General features: G+C 53.9%; 1 protein-coding gene across 2 annotated transcripts in view; it reads right to left on the reverse strand.

Annotated features, from left to right (window-relative positions):
• PGM2 (phosphoglucomutase 2) overlaps positions 1 to 18,694 on the reverse strand; it is a 63,910-nt gene extending 45,216 nt beyond the window's left edge. For both annotated transcript variants that reach the window (XM_073646208.1, XM_073646201.1), the window contains exons 1-4: positions 18,515 to 18,694; positions 6,229 to 6,396; positions 4,346 to 4,452; positions 348 to 432 (exon numbers count right to left, since the gene is read on the reverse strand). In XM_073646208.1, the coding sequence (XP_073502309.1) occupies positions 348 to 432; positions 4,346 to 4,452; positions 6,229 to 6,396; positions 18,515 to 18,589 (435 nt within the window). In that variant the 5' untranslated portion in view covers positions 18,590 to 18,694. The remainder of the gene's footprint in view (positions 1 to 347; positions 433 to 4,345; positions 4,453 to 6,228; positions 6,397 to 18,514) is intronic.
• Between the last annotated feature and the right edge of the window lie 2,122 nt (positions 18,695 to 20,816).

Here is a 20,816-nt window from a genome sequence, read left to right on the forward strand (position 1 = left end):
CCTCCTCCTACTGGTGTCTCACGTCAACAGCACTGCAGCCAATCTCTGAGCTCAGCAGTTCTGCCCAAGTTGACTCCATGAGCTGCTAAGCTTACTGATTGGTTGTACTTGTGATGTCAGCGCTGCAGACAATGACAAACACTGGGAGACTCATAGCTTTACCTGGGGAGGGTGAGTAAAGCAGAGTTAGTTTGAAACAATCTGCAGCTGGGGTACAGGGGTTTCCTGAAAACCCCTTTAACTTATATTAGTGGTAGGCCCAGAGTCCTCACCGATCATAAGGTGATGACATCCTAGTAAAAAGATATCACTTTACAAGATGTGAACGCGCCTTTAAAGGAACTTACCACGAATGGTGTTGGCGTGATACCGGAGAAGAGGTAGACTGGGATGCCCTGACTGACAAAGGTTGTGGCAGCGAGTCTTGCAAACCTGGATAAATAAAGGGTTAAAAATCAGTCTCAGACAACCCGAACCGACTCGTACAGCACTGAGGGATAACAACGCCTGCAAAAGGGGAGTCCGCTTCACAAGACGAGGGCTGAGGATAATGAAGTGTCCGACCTGAAAAAGCAGCTTAAAATGTTAAAATACACAAGTCGAACAGACCCCGATTCAACAAAGCTTTTATAAATCCAAAGAAACAAGCTGTAACAGATGTATAGATACAATGTATAGGTGCGCGTTCACACTGTGGCCATTAACAATCATAACCTAGGATGAAAACAAAATGAGTGAATACCCTGTAGTAAGTAAATTAACAGTAAAAATACATGTAAATAACATAGGGGACTTAGGTAACACTATTTTGATAGTTCTTGCGCATTGCGAGGCTGCATAAAAATTTTCAATTTCTGGCGTTTTCATGGGATTTTCACCCAACTCAAACAAAGTGTGAACTGTGGAGTGACTGTGCACAGCGACAGATCGTTAAATCCATGACGAGCAGCAGCAGCGTTCCTTACTCTAGTCCCCGGAGGTGTGGTGAGGAGCTACTTTGCGCCTTGCCTGATTCATTAAGAAGTAGGCACTTGTTAATAAATCAGGGCGCTTCGCTTTTCACCTCGTGCCTAAAAGGTTTAAACCACAGTATTCGATTTCTAAAAATAAAAATAGAAAAAATAAGCATTCGTGTGTCCGTAAAACTCTGAACTATCAAAAAATTTAATTATTTAATCCACCACTTAAAATAATTTTAAAAAAATGCCAGAATAGTTTATTGGTCACCTCGCCTCCCCCAAAGACTTAAATGAAAAGCGGTCAAAATGTTGTATGCACCGTAAAATAGAAGCAATCGTTCAGCAAAAAAACACAAAACAAAAACCCAAGCACTCACGAGAAAAAAAGTGACTGTGCAGGGTTACTGTCTTCTGACCTATGGCCTACAGCTATTCCTCCTTGCGGCACAGACCCTACAGGGACGAGCGGCCTAGCCTCCTGCGGCACAGACCCTGCAGGGACGAGCGGCCGCCTCTTGCGGCACAGACCCTGCAGGGACGAGCGGCCGCCTCTTGCGGCACAGACCCTGCAGGGACGAGCGGCCGCCTCTTGCGGCACAGACCCTGCAGGGACGAGCGGCCGCCTCTTGCGGCACAGACCCTGCAGGGACGAGCGGCCGCCTCTTGCGGCACAGACCCTGCAGGGACGAGCGGCCGCCTCTTGCGGCACAGACCCTGCAGGGACAAGCGGCCGCCTCTTGCGGCACAGACCCTGCAGGGACGAGCGGCCGCCTCTTGCGGCACAGACCCTGCAGGGACGAGCGGCCGCCTCTTGCGGCACAGACCCTGCAGGGACGAGCGGCCGCCTCTTGCGGCACAGACCCTGCAGGGACGAGCGGCCGCCTCTTGCGGCACAGACCCTGCAGGGACGAGCGGCCGCCTCTTGCGGCACAGACCCTGCAGGGACGAGCGGCCGCCTCTTGCGGCACAGACCCTGCAGGGACGAGCGGCCGCCTCTTGCGGCACAGACCCTGCAGGGACGAGCGGCCGCCTCTTGCGGCACAGACCCTGCAGGGACGAGCGGCCGCCTCTTGCGGCACAGACCCTGCAGGGACGAGCGGCCGCCTCTTGCGGCACAGACCCTGCAGGGACGAGCGGCCGCCTCTTGCGGCACAGACCCTGCAGGGACGAGCGGCCGCCTCTTGCGGCACAGACCCTGCAGGGACGAGCGGCCGCCTCTTGCGGCACAGACCCTGCAGGGACGAGCGGCCGCCTCTTGCGGCACAGACCCTGCAGGGACAAGCGGCCGCCTCTTGCGGCACAGACCCTGCAGGGACAAGCGGCCGCCTCTTGCGGCACAGACCCTGCAGGGACAAGCGGCCGCCTCTTGCGGCACAGACCCTGCAGGGACAAGCGGCCGCCTCTTGCGGCACAGACCCTGCAGGGACAAGCGGCCGCCTCTTGCGGCACAGACCCTGCAGGGACAAGCGGCCGCCTCTTGCGGCACAGACCCTGCAGGGACAAGCGGCCGCCTCTTGCGGCACAGACCCTGCAGGGACAAGCGGCCGCCTCTTGCGGCACAGACCCTGCAGGGACAAGCGGCCGCCTCTTGCGGCACAGACCCTGCAGGGACAAGCGGCCGCCTCTTGCGGCACAGACCCTGCAGGGACAAGCGGCCGCCTCTTGCGGCACAGACCCTGCAGGGACAAGCGGCCGCCTCTTGCGGCACAGACCCTGCAGGGACAAGCGGCCGCCTCTTGCGGCACAGACCCTGCAGGGACAAGCGGCCGCCTCTTGCGGCACAGACCCTGCAGGGACAAGCGGCCGCCTCTTGCGGCACAGACCCTGCAGGGACAAGCGGCCGCCTCTTGCGGCACAGACCCTGCAGGGACAAGCGGCCGCCTCTTGCGGCACAGACCCTGCAGGGACAAGCGGCCGCCTCTTGCGGCACAGACCCTGCAGGGACAAGCGGCCGCCTCTTGCGGCACAGACCCTGCAGGGACAAGCGGCCGCCTCTTGCGGCACAGACCCTGCAGGGACAAGCGGCCGCCTCTTGCGGCACAGACCCTGCAGGGACAAGCGGCCGCCTCTTGCGGCACAGACCCTACAGGGACAAGCGGCCGCCTCTTGCGGCACAGACCCTACAGGGACAAGCGGCCGCCTCTTGCGGCACAGACCCTACAGGGACAAGCGGCCGCCTCTTGCGGCACAGACCCTACAGGGACAAGCGGCCGCCTCTTGCGGCACAGACCCTACAGGGACAAGCGGCCGCCTCTTGCGGCACAGACCCTACAGGGACAAGCGGCCGCCTCTTGCGGCACAGACCCTACAGGGACAAGCGGCCGCCTCTTGCGGCACAGACCCTACAGGGACAAGCGGCCGCCTCTTGCGGCACAGACCCTACAGGGACAAGCGGCCGCCTCTTGCGGCACAGACCCTACAGGGACAAGCGGCCGCCTCTTGCGGCACAGACCCTACAGGGACAAGCGGCCGCCTCTTGCGGCACAGACCCTACAGGGACAAGCGGCCGCCTCTTGCGGCACAGACCCTACAGGGACAAGCGGCCGCCTCTTGCGGCACAGACCCTACAGGGACAAGCGGCCGCCTCTTGCGGCACAGACCCTACAGGGACAAGCGGCCGCCTCTTGCGGCACAGACCCTACAGGGACAAGCGGCCGCCTCTTGCGGCACAGACCCTACAGGGACAAGCGGCCGCCTCTTGCGGCACAGACCCTACAGGGACAAGCGGCCGCCTCTTGCGGCACAGGCCCTACAGGGACAAGCGGCCGCCTCTTGCGGCACAGACCCTACAGGGACAAGCGGCCGCCTCTTGCGGCACAGACCCTACAGGGACAAGCGGCCGCCTCTTGCGGCACAGACCCTACAGGGACAAGCGGCCGCCTCTTGCGGCACAGACCCTACAGGGACAAGCGGCCGCCTCTTGCGGCACAGACCCTACAGGGACAAGCGGCCGCCTCTTGCGGCACAGACCCTACAGGGACAAGCGGCCGCCTCTTGCGGCACAGACCCTACAGGGACAAGCGGCCGAATCTTGCGGCACAGACCCTACAGGGACTAGCGGCCGCCTCTTGCAGCACAGACCCTACAGGGACTAGCGGCCGCCTCTTGCAGCACAGACCCTACAGGGACGAGCGGCAGCCTCTTGCGGCACAGACCCTACAGGGACGAGCGGTCGCCTCTTGCGGCACAGACCCTACAGGGACAAGCGGCCTAGCCTCCTGCGGCACAGACCCTACAGGACAAGCGGCCGCCTCTTGCGGCACAGACCCTACAGGGACAAGCGGCCGCCTCTTGCGGCACAGACCCTACAGGGACCAGCAGCTCCATCCTGCGGCACTATATGCCCTGTGGTTCTGGTGACAAACATGGCGACCAATGTGAAATACCTCTTACTGCTGCCTCCACTTGCTGGGTGAGCGCGGGCATCATAGCCTATCACTACTCCTCTGTCCTTAAGGTCACTGATGTTCTTCTCCAGGTATCTGCAGAAACCCTAAGGAAAAAAAAATTAATAACTATGAATTGTTCCCAAGCAGCGCCATCACCACAAATGTTGCAGGTTACCGTCATGTCGGAGTTTCTTCTAATGACCTGAAGCCTCCTTTTTCATCCCATTAAATGAGGATAGACAGCGCGCTGTACAGCCGGGACGTTCAGGACGTACCTGTGTGGGCAAATGAGCCCTTATCCAAGAGGAAGAGGCGGCCATCGCTCTAGTGCCACCTACTGGAAGTAGGTGAACTACAGTATAAGTCAATGTGGACCCTGTGATGAAACATAGGGCATTCAGCTAAATCAGGGTCTTCTCCAAAAGAAAAAGACCTACATCCGGAGACGGCGGCTTCACAGTTATCTACCTTATCAATGCAAAGTGGCGCGCTCTGTCCGACCTCTATCAGAGGCCTCTCACCCCGCCATACAGAACCCGGCTCCGCACCAAAAACGTTTGCTGCAGACTTTAGTCATTTCTTTTTGGAGAAGTCTCATTATAGGCTTGACAGTGACTTAAAGGGTGTCTGCCTCTAGGTGGCACTAGAGAACAAGGCTTCTTTTTCTTGGCTACTTTACATACCCATTTCCCAGAAAGCATTGCCCAGCTTAGAAGTCTCCCTGACCCAGCTGGCGCGCACCAGGAGGAGAAACTTTAGAGCTACTGCGCACCATACACCTCCCTCGTCCGTATACACTTTTGACCTACTCACTAGTTTACTTAAGGCTCAAAAAGAAAACTAGCAGATTTAATAAATGACTGTTTAGAAGTTGTAGATAGGAGACGATTCACAAAGCTGAAGTTCAGGGGAGACAACACAGAACAGCAGAGAGCTCTGCTACATCCAGAAACAGACACTAGATCCTGGGGAAAATGCAAACAGTCAGGCGGCATGCACATTATTATGCATCTACGGCAGAAGCGAGCAGGGCGTGCACACCCAACACAGGTAGCGAGCATGGCGTGCACACCCAACACAGGTAGCGAGCATGGCGCGCACCTCCCCAAAGCACGCAGCCAGCAGGACGCGCACCCCCCCACGCACGCAGCCAGTAGAGCGGACCCCCACCCCCACGCACGCAGCCAGTAGAGCGGACCCCCCCCCCAACGCACGCAGCCAGCAGGGCGCGCACCCCCCCCCCCCCCTCAACCCGCACGCAGCCAGCAGAGCACACCCCACCCCCACAGCCAGCAGGGCGCGCATCCGCCCCTCTCCCCGCATGCAGCCAGTAGGGCGTGCACCCCCCGCAAGTAGTGAGCACAGCCTTAGCTGTAATATACAAGTTACGTGAAGGGTTGCAGGTCATTGATTCTTGCCCAAGGCTCGGCTCGCATGCCGTTGCGCTGTCCTAATACTATTACCACATCTGCTGCCCACAATTACAGGAATTAGGAACCTACTTTCCAGTGTTATCGCAGCCGCAGGAAATCAGATTCTCCGGTGGGTGTCACACTCATTTCCTGCCAATCCTGGCACAGTAAGCAGGGTGGTATCATTATGGGGCTTATCTCAGACCCCCCATTAGGACATGGCACCCTGTTAAACCCCAGTCACACCCCTGTATTTTAGGGGAGGATCAACCACCTCTGGAGTAACCTCTGGAGGCGTCTATGCGTTCAGCGCTGATCCAACCAGAGACGCCCTATTACAGCACGTAGCCGCCAGCGCAGGAGGCCATATTACTGACAGATCACCATGTTATCTCCAGCTGTGCAGCGCATGTGTCCGGTGGAGACATGGGAGAAAATCTGGGAAATGGAGTCCAGCAAAGTGAATACCTGAGTGGTCTGAATAATAGTCAGGTCGTTCATGTGGGATACGCCAGGACCCATGGCCGCTCGTAGCCCCGCTGTACCGAACTCCATTCTGGAGCCAAAACATTTCTCCAACTCCTCTTTGTTCCCGTCAGACACCAGCTTCTTCACCTGCTCACTTGTTTTAGGATTCTACAAAAGGAAGAAGCAAAAACTGTTTACCAAAATGTACAAAAATACGGATGAAGTTGTAAAGAAAACAGAGTAAGCATCGCGGTGACATTGTGTAGCACATAGGTGCAGTAATATACTCACCGATCGCCGTCCTCTCCAGTCTCCAGCGCGGCTCCGCTCCACTACTCACTATTTTGTAATAGTGACGTCCAGGTGACACAAACCCTGGTGTGATCTGGAATCACATTAAGTGAGAAGAGGAGCGGAGCGGAGCCGCGCTGGAGACTGGAGAAGACAGCGATCGGTGAGGATTTTAGCGAACCTACTCGATACTATACACGTTTAGAAAGGTTTAGGGAATAAATATGCTGTCAGTAGAGGGTCTTTAACGGAGACCCTATATAACCGGACAACATGGCACTGTCACTTTTTGGTACGGTCATGGCCATTATACATGTGCTGGTACTACTTGTGCACCGCCAACACTTCTGTCCTAACCTCCAGAGAGAAAGACAGTGGCCTGGACCCTTCCATAGCACTAATATTACAGCTTCTCTGCACCGAAACGGAGCCAAAATCCTGAGCATGTGAACAGGCCCTTCGGGCTTATGCAGATAAACGTACTGAGGCTCTTTTATTAAGACAGAGATGGCTGCCAGCTCATGACACCGGCACAGGGCAGCTAAAAGATGTGCCAGGCTCATTTGGTAGACTCAATGCCTCTGGCACATCTTACCCCAGCGCACCCTTGAACAAGACTGTCAGATAAAATTTGTTGAATCGGCCCTTAAGCGCAAATCTAAAAAGATAAATGGTGAATTTGAAGCTATGTGACAGAGGTATTCCCTCCTAAAACAGAACATAGTATAAAATGGTCATGTAGGGAGCACTATATGGCAGCACAGCTTTGTTTTTCTCTAGAAATAGCGCCACTCTTGTTCACAGGTTGTGTCTGGTATTGCGGATTACCCAAAATCAAGGAGATACAGCTGAGATGTAATACCAGACACATCCCATGTACAAAAAGCCCCATTTTCTAATTTAATACATTTTATAAAGCAGATCCCCCTCAAATGTCTGACAACAAAGAGAGCTGGCAAAGTCAGTGCCCCATATAACAGCCACACACATTGTGTATGTGGGGAATATATAGGAACTGTTCTCTCTGTGTCCTGGGCTGACGCGTCTCTGTCCACCATTAATAGATGCCCGGCATGAAACAAGCACGTGGCAGTAATAAATTACGGGGTAGATTGAGGTCGGTAGGCGGCAGATTTCTTCTCTCCGCAACCCTATGTGTAACATACTGACTTCACTGGTCTGTGCTGAAATCAGGGCCGACGCCATCAACCAGTGACCAAGGGTGACCATGGCGCCTAAGTGCCCCACTGCCCAGGCACAGAAGACGGGCGCTATGGTTCAGACAAGCAGCTCGGCTTTTTCTGAGCTCCTCTCTGCTCATTTATGACCACATGAAAGTTCAGCTCTCCTTTGATGAGGTTCTGGGGCTATAAATGAGCAGAGACCGATACACTACTCACAAAAAGTTAGGAATGTTTGGCTTTCAGGTGAAATTTATGCCACACGTAAAAAGTTGCCCAGTGATATGTTATTGTGGCACCCCAGGGGTCTGGTTTCCACAGTAATAGCAGTATTACGTCTGTGAGCAGGTGGGAGGTCTCCTGGGCAGGAATCCTAAGCATGCCACACCTCCTGCCCAGTCCTGGGAGGGGGAAGAACTTCCCCTACAAAAACTGGGGCTGAGGCAGGGTTAGAGGGAGGAGTTCCAGACAGAGACGGAGTCTGGTCTGGACACGCAGAAACAGGGACAGAGAGACATCAGGAGCTCTGTAGGAGCCAAGGAGAAGCGCCAGGGGCTGGAGCCGTGCAGAGCTCGCCCTGGGAGAAGGTACTAAAACCGGACACAGGAGTCCGAGGCTGTGGGGACTAAGATATACCCAGCAGCAGAATCCATCCGGCAGGGGATTCCAGGTCCTCTGGCCATAAAAGCCCGGAGGCTCAGTCACAACGAAGGGACCAGCACCGCCATCCCGGAGCGGAGGCTAACAGGAGGCCCCAGGTCACCAGCCATACGGGTGAGCACCACACGGTATACCCAGGGACGTGGGCTACTTGTAACCGCTGAAAGCAGGGTAGCCAGGAAGGGTACAGACTAACGGGAAGGCCTACAACTCCACCTGGCCAGGGGAACTCCGGCTTACTCGCAGACTAACCAGGCCCCAACTACTAGCCAGTACTCCCGGGGGAATTTGCCTTGTACCATCAGTAAAGGCCCTGAACTGTACCCTCGCGTCTCCGTGCTTCCTTGTCGCACCGTTAGTGCTGGGACATCCACACCATCACTCCCAACATCACCCACATCCGCTGCCCTGAGGCCATACCTCTCCCGTTGGGGGTTATATCAACATTGCTGCACATCTATACCACCGGCCTCAGCGGTCTGCCCTGCAGCGGCGGTTTCATAACCGCATTCAACGGGTAGCGTAGTCGGACACTAATACCATCATACCAATAACTGCCACTTAGTTTGACCACCCTGGGCGCGGACCGGGTCACCGCCACACGAAGACTACTACCCCCATCGGATCCGGCTCCGGGTATCCCCCGCGCGCACGCGCGCCGCACTACATCACTGGCCCAGGGGGCGAGTCAACTTTGGCGTAGTCGGCAGGATTTCGTGCCCGCAACCACCGGGTACTGCGTGCCTGAAAAAGAGACTTTTATACTTACCTGTGGTGAAGTTTCCCGCCGTCCGGAGTCGTTTCCCGCCATCTGGAGCCGATTCCCGCCATCCGACGCCATCTTCTGCCTTCTTCCCGCCATCCGTGGAGTTTTCCCGCCATTGGACGCCATCTTGAGGGCGCCGCGCGGGAAGAAGAGGGGTGTGGACTCCGAAAGCCCGCGAGAACTGAAGCCCCGCCTCACGTCCGGACGTTGCGTAAGGTCCTGGAAGGAGCCCAGCGGACGCCGATGTCACAGGAGCGCGACGGAAGGTCCTCAACCCTGACGATCGACTGCGGAGCCGCGGCCTACGGAAGAGGATCATCGCAAGGTAGGCCACGGTCCACTAGGGGGGAGGAGGATGTCGGATACGGAGGAGAGCTTCACCGCCACAGCCGCCGCCAGCGCCACCGCTGCTGCGGTCATGCCTTTCACCATGCCCTATATCCCGGGGGCAGCCTGGCTACCCCAGTACTCAGGGGAGTCACATACCCTAAATGACTTCAGAGAAAGGCTGGATAGCCTCTTCCAGGTGTATCCCCTCACGGAGGCGCAAAAAGTGAGCATCCTGGTGGCCCAATTAATCGGGGCAGCCCAAAGGGAGGTAAAGTCCTGGCCACCTGGGAGGAAGAGGACTGTCAGAGACATACTAACCCGGCTGAAAGACACATTTGACACCCGCACCTCAGCCGAAATAAAACTAAGATTTTATGGGTGCAAACAACGGGCACATGAGAGTATAAGAGACTATGCTCTAAACCTACAAGAGGCCCTGAGAGCCATTAAGCAGGCAGACCCTGACAGCGTGGGAAATGAAGATAAGCTGTTGACTGAACAATTCATTGAGGGTCTACTGTGCAATGCCCACCGAACCCAGTTGCGGGCAATGGCCTTACAGGACCCTGACCTGGACTTTGCACAGTTCAAGGACAGAGCCATCCGGGTGCTCCGAGAACCGGCACCAGGTGGCGCTGTGACCCACAGGCGCCCTGCTATCACTTATCACCAGGAGACGGCGCCCTTGTCTGCAGGGCCTGTGGGAGCTGATGCGCAGGCTTTAAACAGTGACCCGGCTACAGACCTGCACCATCAGGTCCAAGAGCTAACTAAAAGCGTTGCCGCGCTAACCCGAACTGTGCAGTCTTTACAGGTTTCTACTGCAGGGAAGATCGAGCTGGCATCCGGACCGGAAGACATCCCGTGGCGCCGACCAAGGAGGGCCCCACCGGCCAGAGGAAGACCCAGCGATCGATACAACGAGGACGGACGACCTATTTGCCGCCGCTGCAATCAACCCGGACATGTGGCAAGGTACTGTCATTTAAACGGGCACAACCTGGGGTAGAGGGCCAACCCCCAGGCATAAGACCATCAGGCCCATCAAACTGGCGTGATAAATACGTAGGGGGACGTCCAATCTTGCCTGTGGTACTGGATGGCATTCCTATGAGTGCCGTACTAGACACTGGGTCACAGGTCACCACCATCCCGTACGTGCTCTTTAAACAGTACTGGAATGATTCGGACATAACCCGCTACCCAGACGACGACCTGAGTATCATCGCCAGCAATGGTCAGCCCGTGCCGCAGGTGGGATTCAAGGAGGTGACCATTAAAATCGGTAAAGTCGAACTGGCGGCACAAGGACTGATTATAGTGGGCATAGACCGTAATGAGAGTCACCCTAGAATCACCCTGGGAACCAATGTAATTGAAAATTGTCTTGCAGAGGTGATTCTCATTTTACAGCAGGTTGCCAAGAACGCCAGTTCCGGCAGCAGCGTGTGCTCCAAAAAGAGATCCGGGTACTGATGAAGCGGCAACAGGTGGAACTATCTGGTGGTGAGATAGGTAGCGTGAGAATGTGTGACCCGTTCCCTATTGCCATGCCCTCAAAAAGTGAGATGATGATTTGGTGCCGGGCAGCTATTGGTCTAAGAGGTAGAGACTACCAAGCAATGGTAGAACCCGTCTACTCAGACAGTAGGCCCACCATTTTGACAGCACGGGGGGTGGTCGATGTACGCCATGGGAGGGTGCCCGTTCGCATCATAAATATCGGTGAGAGAGAAGTACACCTGCCCCGGTATGCCACGCTAGCTAAATTGTTCACCATAAACCAGAATTCTGTACAGGCCGTGGAACCCTTGCCTCCATCTCAACCAGAGGAAGGTAACGGCTCTAAGAAACCAGTGGGGGACTGGTGTCAGCAACTACATCTGGGTACCGAATCCACTCCCTCACACCAGAAACAAGGAGTCCATCGGGTGGTTCAAGAGTACGAGAGAGTGTTTAGTAAACACCCGTTAGACTTCGGGCGAGTAAAGGGGGTAGAACACCACATCCCCACGGGAGACCATCCTCCCATAAAGGAGAGATACCGACCCGTACCCCCTGCACACTACCAATACACCAAGGGGATGCTTAGAGGCATGAAGGAGGCTGGGGTAATCAGGGACAGCTGTAGCCCCTGGGCAGCTCCACTAGTCTTAGTGAAAAAGAAGGACAACACTATGAGAATGTGTGTAGACTACAGGAAGGTCAACCGTATCACACACAAAGATGCGTACCCGTTACCAAGGATAGAAGAGTCCTTAGCTGCATTAAAATCTGCTAACTTCTTCTCTACTTTGGATCTCACTAGCGGGTACTGGCAGGTTCCTGTAGCAGAGGCAGACCGGGAGAAGACCGCATTCACCACCCCGATGGGTCTCAGCGAATTTAACTGCATGCCGTTCGGGCTCTGCAACGCACCAGGAACCTTCCAACGGTTGATGGAATGCTGTCTGGGACACCGGAACTTCGAGACGGTCCTGTTATACCTGGACGATGTCATCGTCTATTCCAAGACCTACGAGGACCACCTGAAACACCTGGCAGAAGTGTTCGAAGCTCTGGCAAACTACGGCCTAAAGGTGAAACCCTCCAAGTGTCACCTCCTGAAACCAAAGGTGCAATACCTGGGACACGTGGTGAGTGCTGACGGAGTGGCTCCTGACCCTGATAAGATCACCGTGATTAAGGACTGGCCAAGACCCTCCAGCATAAAAGAAGTGCGGCAGTTCCTCGGGTTGGTAGGCTACTACCGAAGATTCACTCCCGGTTTCACCAAAATGGCAGCCCCTATGCAGGACCTCCTGCTAGGTCAATCTCGGAAAGCCAAAAACCAGAAGCCGCCCTTCAGGTGGGAAAAGCTGGAAGAGTAGTCCTTTAGCCAGCTGAAGATGGCCCTCACGGGGGAAGAAATCCTGGCATATCCAGATTACAGCCAGCCCTTTATCCTCCACACGGACGCAAGTAACATCGGGCTAGGAGCCGTGCTGTCCCAGATCCAGCAAGGAAAAGAACGGGTAATCGCTTACGCTAGCCGAAAGCTACGACCCACCGAGAGGAACCCTGAGAATTATAGCTCATTCAAGCTGGAGTTCCTGGCAGTAGTGTGGGCAGTGACCGAACGTTTCAAGCATTACCTTGCCTCCTCCAAATTCATCGTGTACACGGATAACAACCCGTTGACACACCTGGACACTGCAAGGCTCGGTGCTCTGGAACAGAGATGGATGGCTCGCCTGTCCAACTTTGAATTCACCATCAAATACCGGGCAGGACGCTCAAATGCCAACGCGGATGCCCTGTCTAGAATGCCGAACTTACCGGACGTAGGGGAAGATCCAGAAGATCTGGAAGAAGTTGAGCTCCCTGCGTTCCACACGTTCCCACCGTGTGAAGGACAGGCGCTCCGCGACGTTCAATCCCTTGCCCCACTACAACTGGGCGGAGACGCAAGACAGTGATCCTGCAGTCCGTCTGGTGAAGGAAATGCTGACCCAAGCCGATGCCAGTCTGGACCCAGACGCCCCAGAGGAGACTAAGCAACTGTGGAAGGAGAAAAGTAGGCTGTTCCTCTACAGGGAGAAGTTGTGCCGGAGAATGGTTAACTCTCGAACACATGAGTTGACCTGGCAGGTAGTGGTCCCCAGACGAGACGCGGCTATGATTCTGGAGGCGTACCACAACGGAGCAGGACATTTCGGGTGGAAGAAGCTGGAGTTCTTATTGCGTGAGCGGTTCTACTGGGTAGGCATGAGAGGAGCCATCGAGAGGTGGTGCAGAGACTGTGGACCATGCCACCTAAGAAGGAAGGACCGTGCCAGCCAGAAGACTCCCTTGCAGCCCATCATCACCCGACAGCCACTGGAACTGGTAGCCCTGGACCATGTGAAACTGGCTCCAAGCAGATCTGGGTATGTCTACGCCCTCACAATCGTAGATCATTACTCCCGGTTCCTGGTGGTGGTCCCGGTCAAGGACTTAACGGCTCAAACAGCAGCTAGAGCCTTCCAGCAGCACTTCTGCCGTCCACACGGGTACCCGGACCAAGTGCTGACAGACCAAGGGCCAGCCTTCGAAGCGTAAGTCTTCCAGGAGTTCTGCAACCTGTAAGGCTGCACGAAGATAAGAACAACGCCCTATCACCCACAAACTAATGGACTCTGCGAGAAGATGAACCAGGTGGTGATAGACCTCCTGAAAACATTGCCCCTGGAAGAACGCAGTATGTGGCCTGAGAAGCTGCCTGATCTGGTGGACCTATACAACCACATCCCTGTAGGTTCTACCAACTGTACCCCGGCTTACCTAATGGGAGCGAGACCTGGTAAGCTGCCTATTGACCTGGATATGGGAGTCCTGACGCCCGAGGACACCTCGCCAGAGGCAGACTGGGATACAGAACGGCAGCAGCAGTATCGGAAAGTACAGGAGAGCGTGGAGCGAAGTCTGTCTCAAGCTAGAGAAAGGCAAGAGAGGGCTTATAATCAGTATGCTCCCGCTGTTCCCCTGGTACCTGGAGAGCAGGTCTTGAAGAGGAAAAGACGGCTCCACAAGTTGGACGACCAGTGGGAGAAGGACCCGTACACCGTACTGCCATCAAGCCATGAGAGCCCAAAGATTTGCGTGATCAGTAAGGATGGAGGAGAAACCACAGCCGTTGTCTCCAGAGACCACCTGAAGAAGTGTCCCGAGCAGCTGCAAAGCCCCGAAGAGGAAGATCAAGAAAACCCTCGACCCGCAGAGGAAAGGGAAGAAATGATCAGGACTGTACTCGGAGACTTCCCCCGGTCTTGGACACAAGTAAACGGTGCTGTCGTGGTACCCGTCCTCACCTTTCTCCAGCCAGCCCCGCAAGTGCCTACAGAGGAACCAGTAGAGCTGGAAGAGCAGCCGGCCCAAGAGGCAGAAGAGTCCACACCAGCAGTACAGGAGGATCAACCCTCTGCTAGTAGTGAACCTGCCGTGCCCCTAGTGAGCCAAAGAGTGCGCAGAAAGCTGCCCAGCCTGCCCATAACACCTCCTACACCCTGTAGTGCAGGACCAGTTAGTGAGCTCCGTAGGTCCACTAGGGTTACCAGAGGCCAGATGCCCGTACGTTGGAGAATCTAAGTTGGTTAGTTGCTTTAACTATTTTATGTTTACCTGTTTTGTTGTAGCCGTTGCTAATTATGTTTTTCAGTTACAGATTTCTTTATATGGACTGACAGGTTATGGACAGTGAGTAACCGGAACTCTGTTGTAAATATGTTTGGAGCGTAACCCAGGAATGGACTAAAGACTGTTGAAGACTCGGGGCAGGACAGACCCCTACCTGGTTACGGCTCCCTGTTCTTTGGTGAAATGGACACCCTTATTGCTTCCCGGTTAAGGACACGCCGTGACCATCTCATGTATTTAATTGTTATTGTTTATACCCTGTTATGTTTTGAAAAAAAAAATAAAAAATAATAATAATATGTTTAGTCCGGGAGTACTAAATTTCACTAGGGGGGAATGTGGCACCCCAGGGGTCTGGTTTCCACAGTAATAGCAGTATTACGTCTGTGAGCAGGTGGGAGGTCTCCTGGGCAGGAATCCTAAGCATGCCACACCTCCTGCCCAGTCCTGGGAGGGGAAGAACTTCCCCTACAAAAACTGGGGCTGAGGCAGGGTTAGAGGGAGGAGTTCCAGACAGAGACGGAGTCTGGTCTGGACACGCAGAAACAGGGACAGAGACATCAGGAGCTCTGTAGGAGCCAAGGAGAAGCGCCAGGGGCTGGAGCCGTGCAGAGCTCGCCCTGGGAGAAGGTACTAAAACCGGACACAGGAGTCCGAGGCTGTGGGGACTAAGATATACCCAGCAGCAGAATCCATCCGGCAGGGGATTCCAGGTCCTCTGGCCATAAAAGCCCGGAGGCTCAGTCACAACGAAGGGACCAGCACCGCCATCCCGGAGCGGAGGCTAACAGGAGGCCCCAGGTCACCAGCCATACGGGTGAGCACCACACGGTATACCCAGGGACGTGGGCTACTTGTAACCGCTGAAAGCAGGGTAGCCAGGAAGGGTACAGACTAACGGGAAGGCCTACAACTCCACCTGGCCAGGGGAACTCCGGCTTACTCGCAGACTAACCAGGCCCCAACTACTAGCCAGTACTCCCGGGGGAATTTGCCTTGTACCATCAGTAAAGGCCCTGAACTGTACCCTCGCGTCTCCGTGCTTCCTTGTCGCACCGTTAGTGCTGGGACATCCACACCATCACTCCCAACATCACCCACATCCGCTGCCCTGAGGCCATACCTCTCCCGTTGGGGGTTATATCAACATTGCTGCACACCTATACCACCGGCCTCAGCGGTCTGCCCTGCAGCGGCGGTTTCATAACCGCGTTCAACGGGTGGCGTAGTCGGACACTAATACCATCATACCAATAACTGCCACTTAGTTTGACCACCCTGGGCGCGGACCGGGTCACCGCCACACGAAGACTACTACCCCCATCGGATCCGGCTCCGGGTATCCCCCGCGCGCACGCGCGCCGCACTACAGCACTGGCCCAGGGGGCGAGTCATTATCATAAGAGTCAGGCACTCAAGTAGAAGCAGCAAAGGGGATTTCCTCATCTCAAACAAGTTACTGAAACAGAAGCCAACAACAGTGATGGTATACCCCCCCCCCCAAAATGTCACTGTCTCAATAACTTGTCATGTGGCCTTGGGCATCAAAAACAGCTTGGCAATGATGTCTCCTGCTGGTCACAAGTGGAGTTATCGTGCGCTGAGCCACCGCACCCCCACTCTTCTCGCGCTGAGCCACCGCACCCCCACTCTTGAAGGGTGGTCCTCAAGTAATTGAGGTTCTGGGGTACAGAGCTATGTGCCTCTACACGGCGACTCAGCTGATCCCATAGGTGTTCTATAGGATTCAGGTCCTGCGAAAAAAAAAAAGACCACTCCATGTGAGGTACCCCTGTCTCCAGCAGCTGTTCCCTAATGACACGACCTCGATGAGCTGGAGCATTGTCGTCCATGAAGATGAAATTAGGCCTGTGTTGTTCATGTAGAGGCATAATGACTGGATTAATGAGGTTATTCAAGCAGTAGGGGCTGGTCACAAAGGGTAGGGCAGTTCTGCATTGACTATAGACCTGCACAAACTAACATCACCACCAACAAAGGCTATAGCGGACAACATGTTCGGGAGCCTGTACCTGGTGGTGAGGTCAGGTACCCTTTGTAGGTCTTCTAGCACACAGACCACACTGATGTAACAATTGGGTGGCTCTCACCTCCCTTATATGTGCCTGGAGTTGTGTAGAATTCATCCTCTGGTTCCGAACGGCATTGCCCATAATGGAGCAGTCATCAGTGAGGGATGTGGCCAAAGGACGTCCACTTCTCTGCCTTTGTGTGACTATTCCAGTCTCTCTGTATCACTCTGCTGATGACTCTGGGACCCTCTAAGCTCAGTGGTCACTTCCGTCTGAGAACATCCTGCTTGAAGCCTCACAATGGTGGGTACTGCTGATCATTGGTTAGATGTTGTCTTGGTATCATGATGTCAGAATGTGAACAGCATGATGAGGACTGTTACACACCAACTCTAATTGATCCCCAAAATTTACTGGGCAATTCACGGATCAAACACCTGTCGTGAATTTTGCCATCACGCTCCTTGTTAGAGAACAGCAGGTTGTGCAAAAAGTCCTGAAACATTGAACAGTTGGAAATGTGCAATCAAAAGTCTAGAGACGACAGATTAAGTTCACCTGAAAAAGTTAGAGGGCATTTTAGGATCATCCTGAAATTTTGCCAGAAAGCCAAATATTCCTGACTTTTTGTGAGTGGTGTAAAAGTTACAAACTGTAATGTCAGAAAGTGCTCACTGATAAATTCTCAGTTAACTCATTCTGCGGCCAGCAGCAGACTATAGAACACAGAGGCCAATGAAGGCAAACCATGGAAAATTGTTAATAAAACTCAATTGCAAAAATTGTTTTTCAGCCCCAAAGACATGCAAAAAGAAAAAAAAATGCCTACAGAGGCGTCCATATCCTCTAAAACTGACACCTAGAGTAATTCTTAAAGGGAACCACATACGATCCTATCTGTGGCCAACAAGGTATAGAGAAGAGGAGCAGAATGATACATAGGACTGATGGAAAAATTCAGAAAAACTTGTATTTTACTCATTAAAATCCCCAATGTCTGTATAAATATCAGTCCAGTGGGTGGAGCTACTAGTGATCATGAGTCCAGTGGGTGGTGCTACTAGTGATTGACAGCTCACTCTATATGCAGTGTCACACAGGGAAGACTGTCAATCACTAGTAGCACCACCCACTGGACTCATGATCACTAGTAGCACCACCCACTGGACTCATGATCACTAGTAGCACCACCCACTGGACTCATGATCACTAGTAGCACCACCCACTGGACTCATGATCACTAGTAGCACCACCCACTGGACTCATGATCACTAGTAGCACCACCCACTGGACTCATGATCACTAGTAGCACCACCCACTGGACTCATGTACAATCATCAGGGATTTTATTGAACAATAGAAGTTTTACTGAAACCCTTTACCAGTGATGGTGGTGAAAGAAGTATGAATAGCACAGAAAGTGACATTGCAGCCCCAGGACATGTGACACCCTGCGATGTCTGCACATCACAGGATCCTGGGTACTGGGGGCTATATAACGCTGGGGGGCATATCTGTGATCCAATCCAAGGCAGGGGGTGTCCACAGATCTGTCCGCAGACATCACGTTGCAATGTACAGATCTGTATAGATGGCTGAACGCGCTGATCACACAGTCCTGGGGATCCCTGAGTCAGAATAGTGTCACTCTGTGCTGCCCCAGCAGGAGACTCCTGATGTCACCAGGTTATCATTAACCCTAAGACCTCGGAGTTTGGAAACATTTCTTTAACCCTCGATGTGAAGACAATCGATGATGAGTGCGATGGGTGTAATGTGCACCCGCAGAGCTGGGTGACAGGAGGGATGGATGGAGGCCGGAGAAGCGGACCGCAAATGACAACATGGCGGCCAGGACGAGGCCTCCTCACCTTATCCCATGTGAGCCAGGTGGCGGCGGCCGAGTCCAGCGCTTTCCTCCCGGAGCCGAGTCCCTTCCCGGCCATGTCAGCGATCCGCCTGTCACTGCTCACTGCTCAGCCGACTCCTCATCACCAGGGGAACTTCCGGCCCGGAGAACGTCATCGCGTCATGTGACCAGGCACGTGATGGGAGTGGGCGGGCCGTAGTGGCGTAGTCATTGGTTACCGTGGAGTTGTAATCTTTTTTGATTTATACAACTTTAATGACAATCAGAAATGATCACACTAATAAGATACAGTGCGGGGACCTGAGGGGAAACACCTAAATACAAAAGGGGCACGAAAATGGGCATCAAAGTGGGCACTGAGGGGTGATCAATGGGCCACTGCTGTCACACCATTGTCTGATAGCAGGATATGCCCTGCAAGAAACACAAGTCACTCCAGCCTGGCACAAAGGGGTCCTGGGCATCGGCGCTGGCATAAAGTGGGCAAACATGATTATCACAGATCTCAATAAGCAACTGGTGTTTTTAGAGGGTCAAATGCTTTTGAGCCACTGATCTCACTGCCCACACACAGATGGCGATGCCCGGCTATAGCAATGGCAGGGCCTGGCATCAAAGGGCAGCTCCATACAGGATACTGGTCCCCATATAACGCTCCATACAGGATACTGGTCCCCATATAACGCTCCATACAGGATACTGGTCCCCATATAATGCTCCATACAGGATACTGGTCCCCATATAATGCTCCATACAGGATACTGGTCCCCATATAATGCTCCATACAGGATACTGGTCTCCATATAATGCTCCATAGAGGATACTGGTCCCCATATAATGCCCCATACAGAATACTGGTCCCCATATAATGCTTCATACAGGATACTGGTCCCCATATAACGCTCCATACAGGATACTGGTCCCTATATAATGCTCCATACAGGATACTGGTCCCCAAATAACGCTCCATACAGGATACTGGTCCCCATATAATGCTCCATACAGGATACTGGTCCCCATATAATGCTCCATACGGGATACTGGTCCCCATATAATGCTCCATACAGGATACTGGTCCCCATATAACGCTCCATACAGGATACTGGTCCCTATATAATGCTCCATACAGGATACTGGTCCCCATATAACACTCCATACTGGATACTGGTCCCCATATAATGCTCCATACGGGATACTGGTCCCCATATAACGCTCAATACAGAATACTGGTCCCTATACAATGCTCCATACAGGATACTGGTCCCCATATAACGCTCCATACAGGATACTGGTCCCCATATAATGCTCCATACAGGATACTGGTCCCCATATAACACTCCATACTGGATACTGGTCCCCATATAATGCTCCATACGGGATACTGGTCCCCATATAACGCTCAATACAGAATACTGGTCCCTATACAATGCTCCATACAGGATACTGGTCCCCATATAACGCTCCATACAGGATACTGGTCCCCATATAATGCTCCATAGAGGATACTGGCCCCCTTATAACGCTCCATGCAGAATACTGGCCCCCACATAATGCCCCATGCAGGATGTCACCCCCCTTATAATGCCCCATGCAGGATGTCACCTATCCCCCCATATAATGCCCCATGCAGGATGTCACCTCTCCCCCCATATAATGCCCCATGCAGGATGTCACCTCCCCCCTATATAATGCCCTATGTAGGATGTCACCTCTCTTCCCCATATAATACCCCATGCAGGATGTCACCTCTCCCCCCATATAATGCCCATGCAGGATGTCACCCCCCCCATATAATGCCCCATGCAGGATGTCACCCCCCCATATAATGCCCCATGCAGGATGTCACCTCTCCCCCCCATATGCAGGATGTCACCTCTCCCCCCAATATGCAGGATGTCACCTCTCCCCCCCATATAATACCCCATACAGGATGTCACCTCTCTCCCCCATATAATGCCCCATGCAGGATGTCACCTCTCCCCCCCATATAATGCCCCATGCAGGATGTCACCTCCCCCCCATATAATACCCCATGCAGGGTGTCACCTCTCCCCCCATATAATACCCCATGCAGGATGTCACCTCTCCCCCCCATATAATGCCCCATGCAGGATGTCACCTCTCCCCCCCATATAATACCCAGTGCAGGATGTCACCTCTCCCCCCCATATAATACCCCATGCAGGATGTCACCTCTCCCCTCCATATAATGCCCCATGCAGGATGTCACCTTTCCCCCCCCATATAATGCCCCATGCAGGATGTCACCTCTCCCCCCCCCATATAATGCCCATGCAGGATGT

Source organism: Phyllobates terribilis, unplaced genomic scaffold (assembly GCF_046119375.1).
Source record: "Phyllobates terribilis strain yellow unplaced genomic scaffold, ASM4611937v1 Scaffold_1__5_contigs__length_1240528914, whole genome shotgun sequence".
Lineage (NCBI taxonomy): Eukaryota > Metazoa > Chordata > Amphibia > Anura > Dendrobatidae > Phyllobates > Phyllobates terribilis.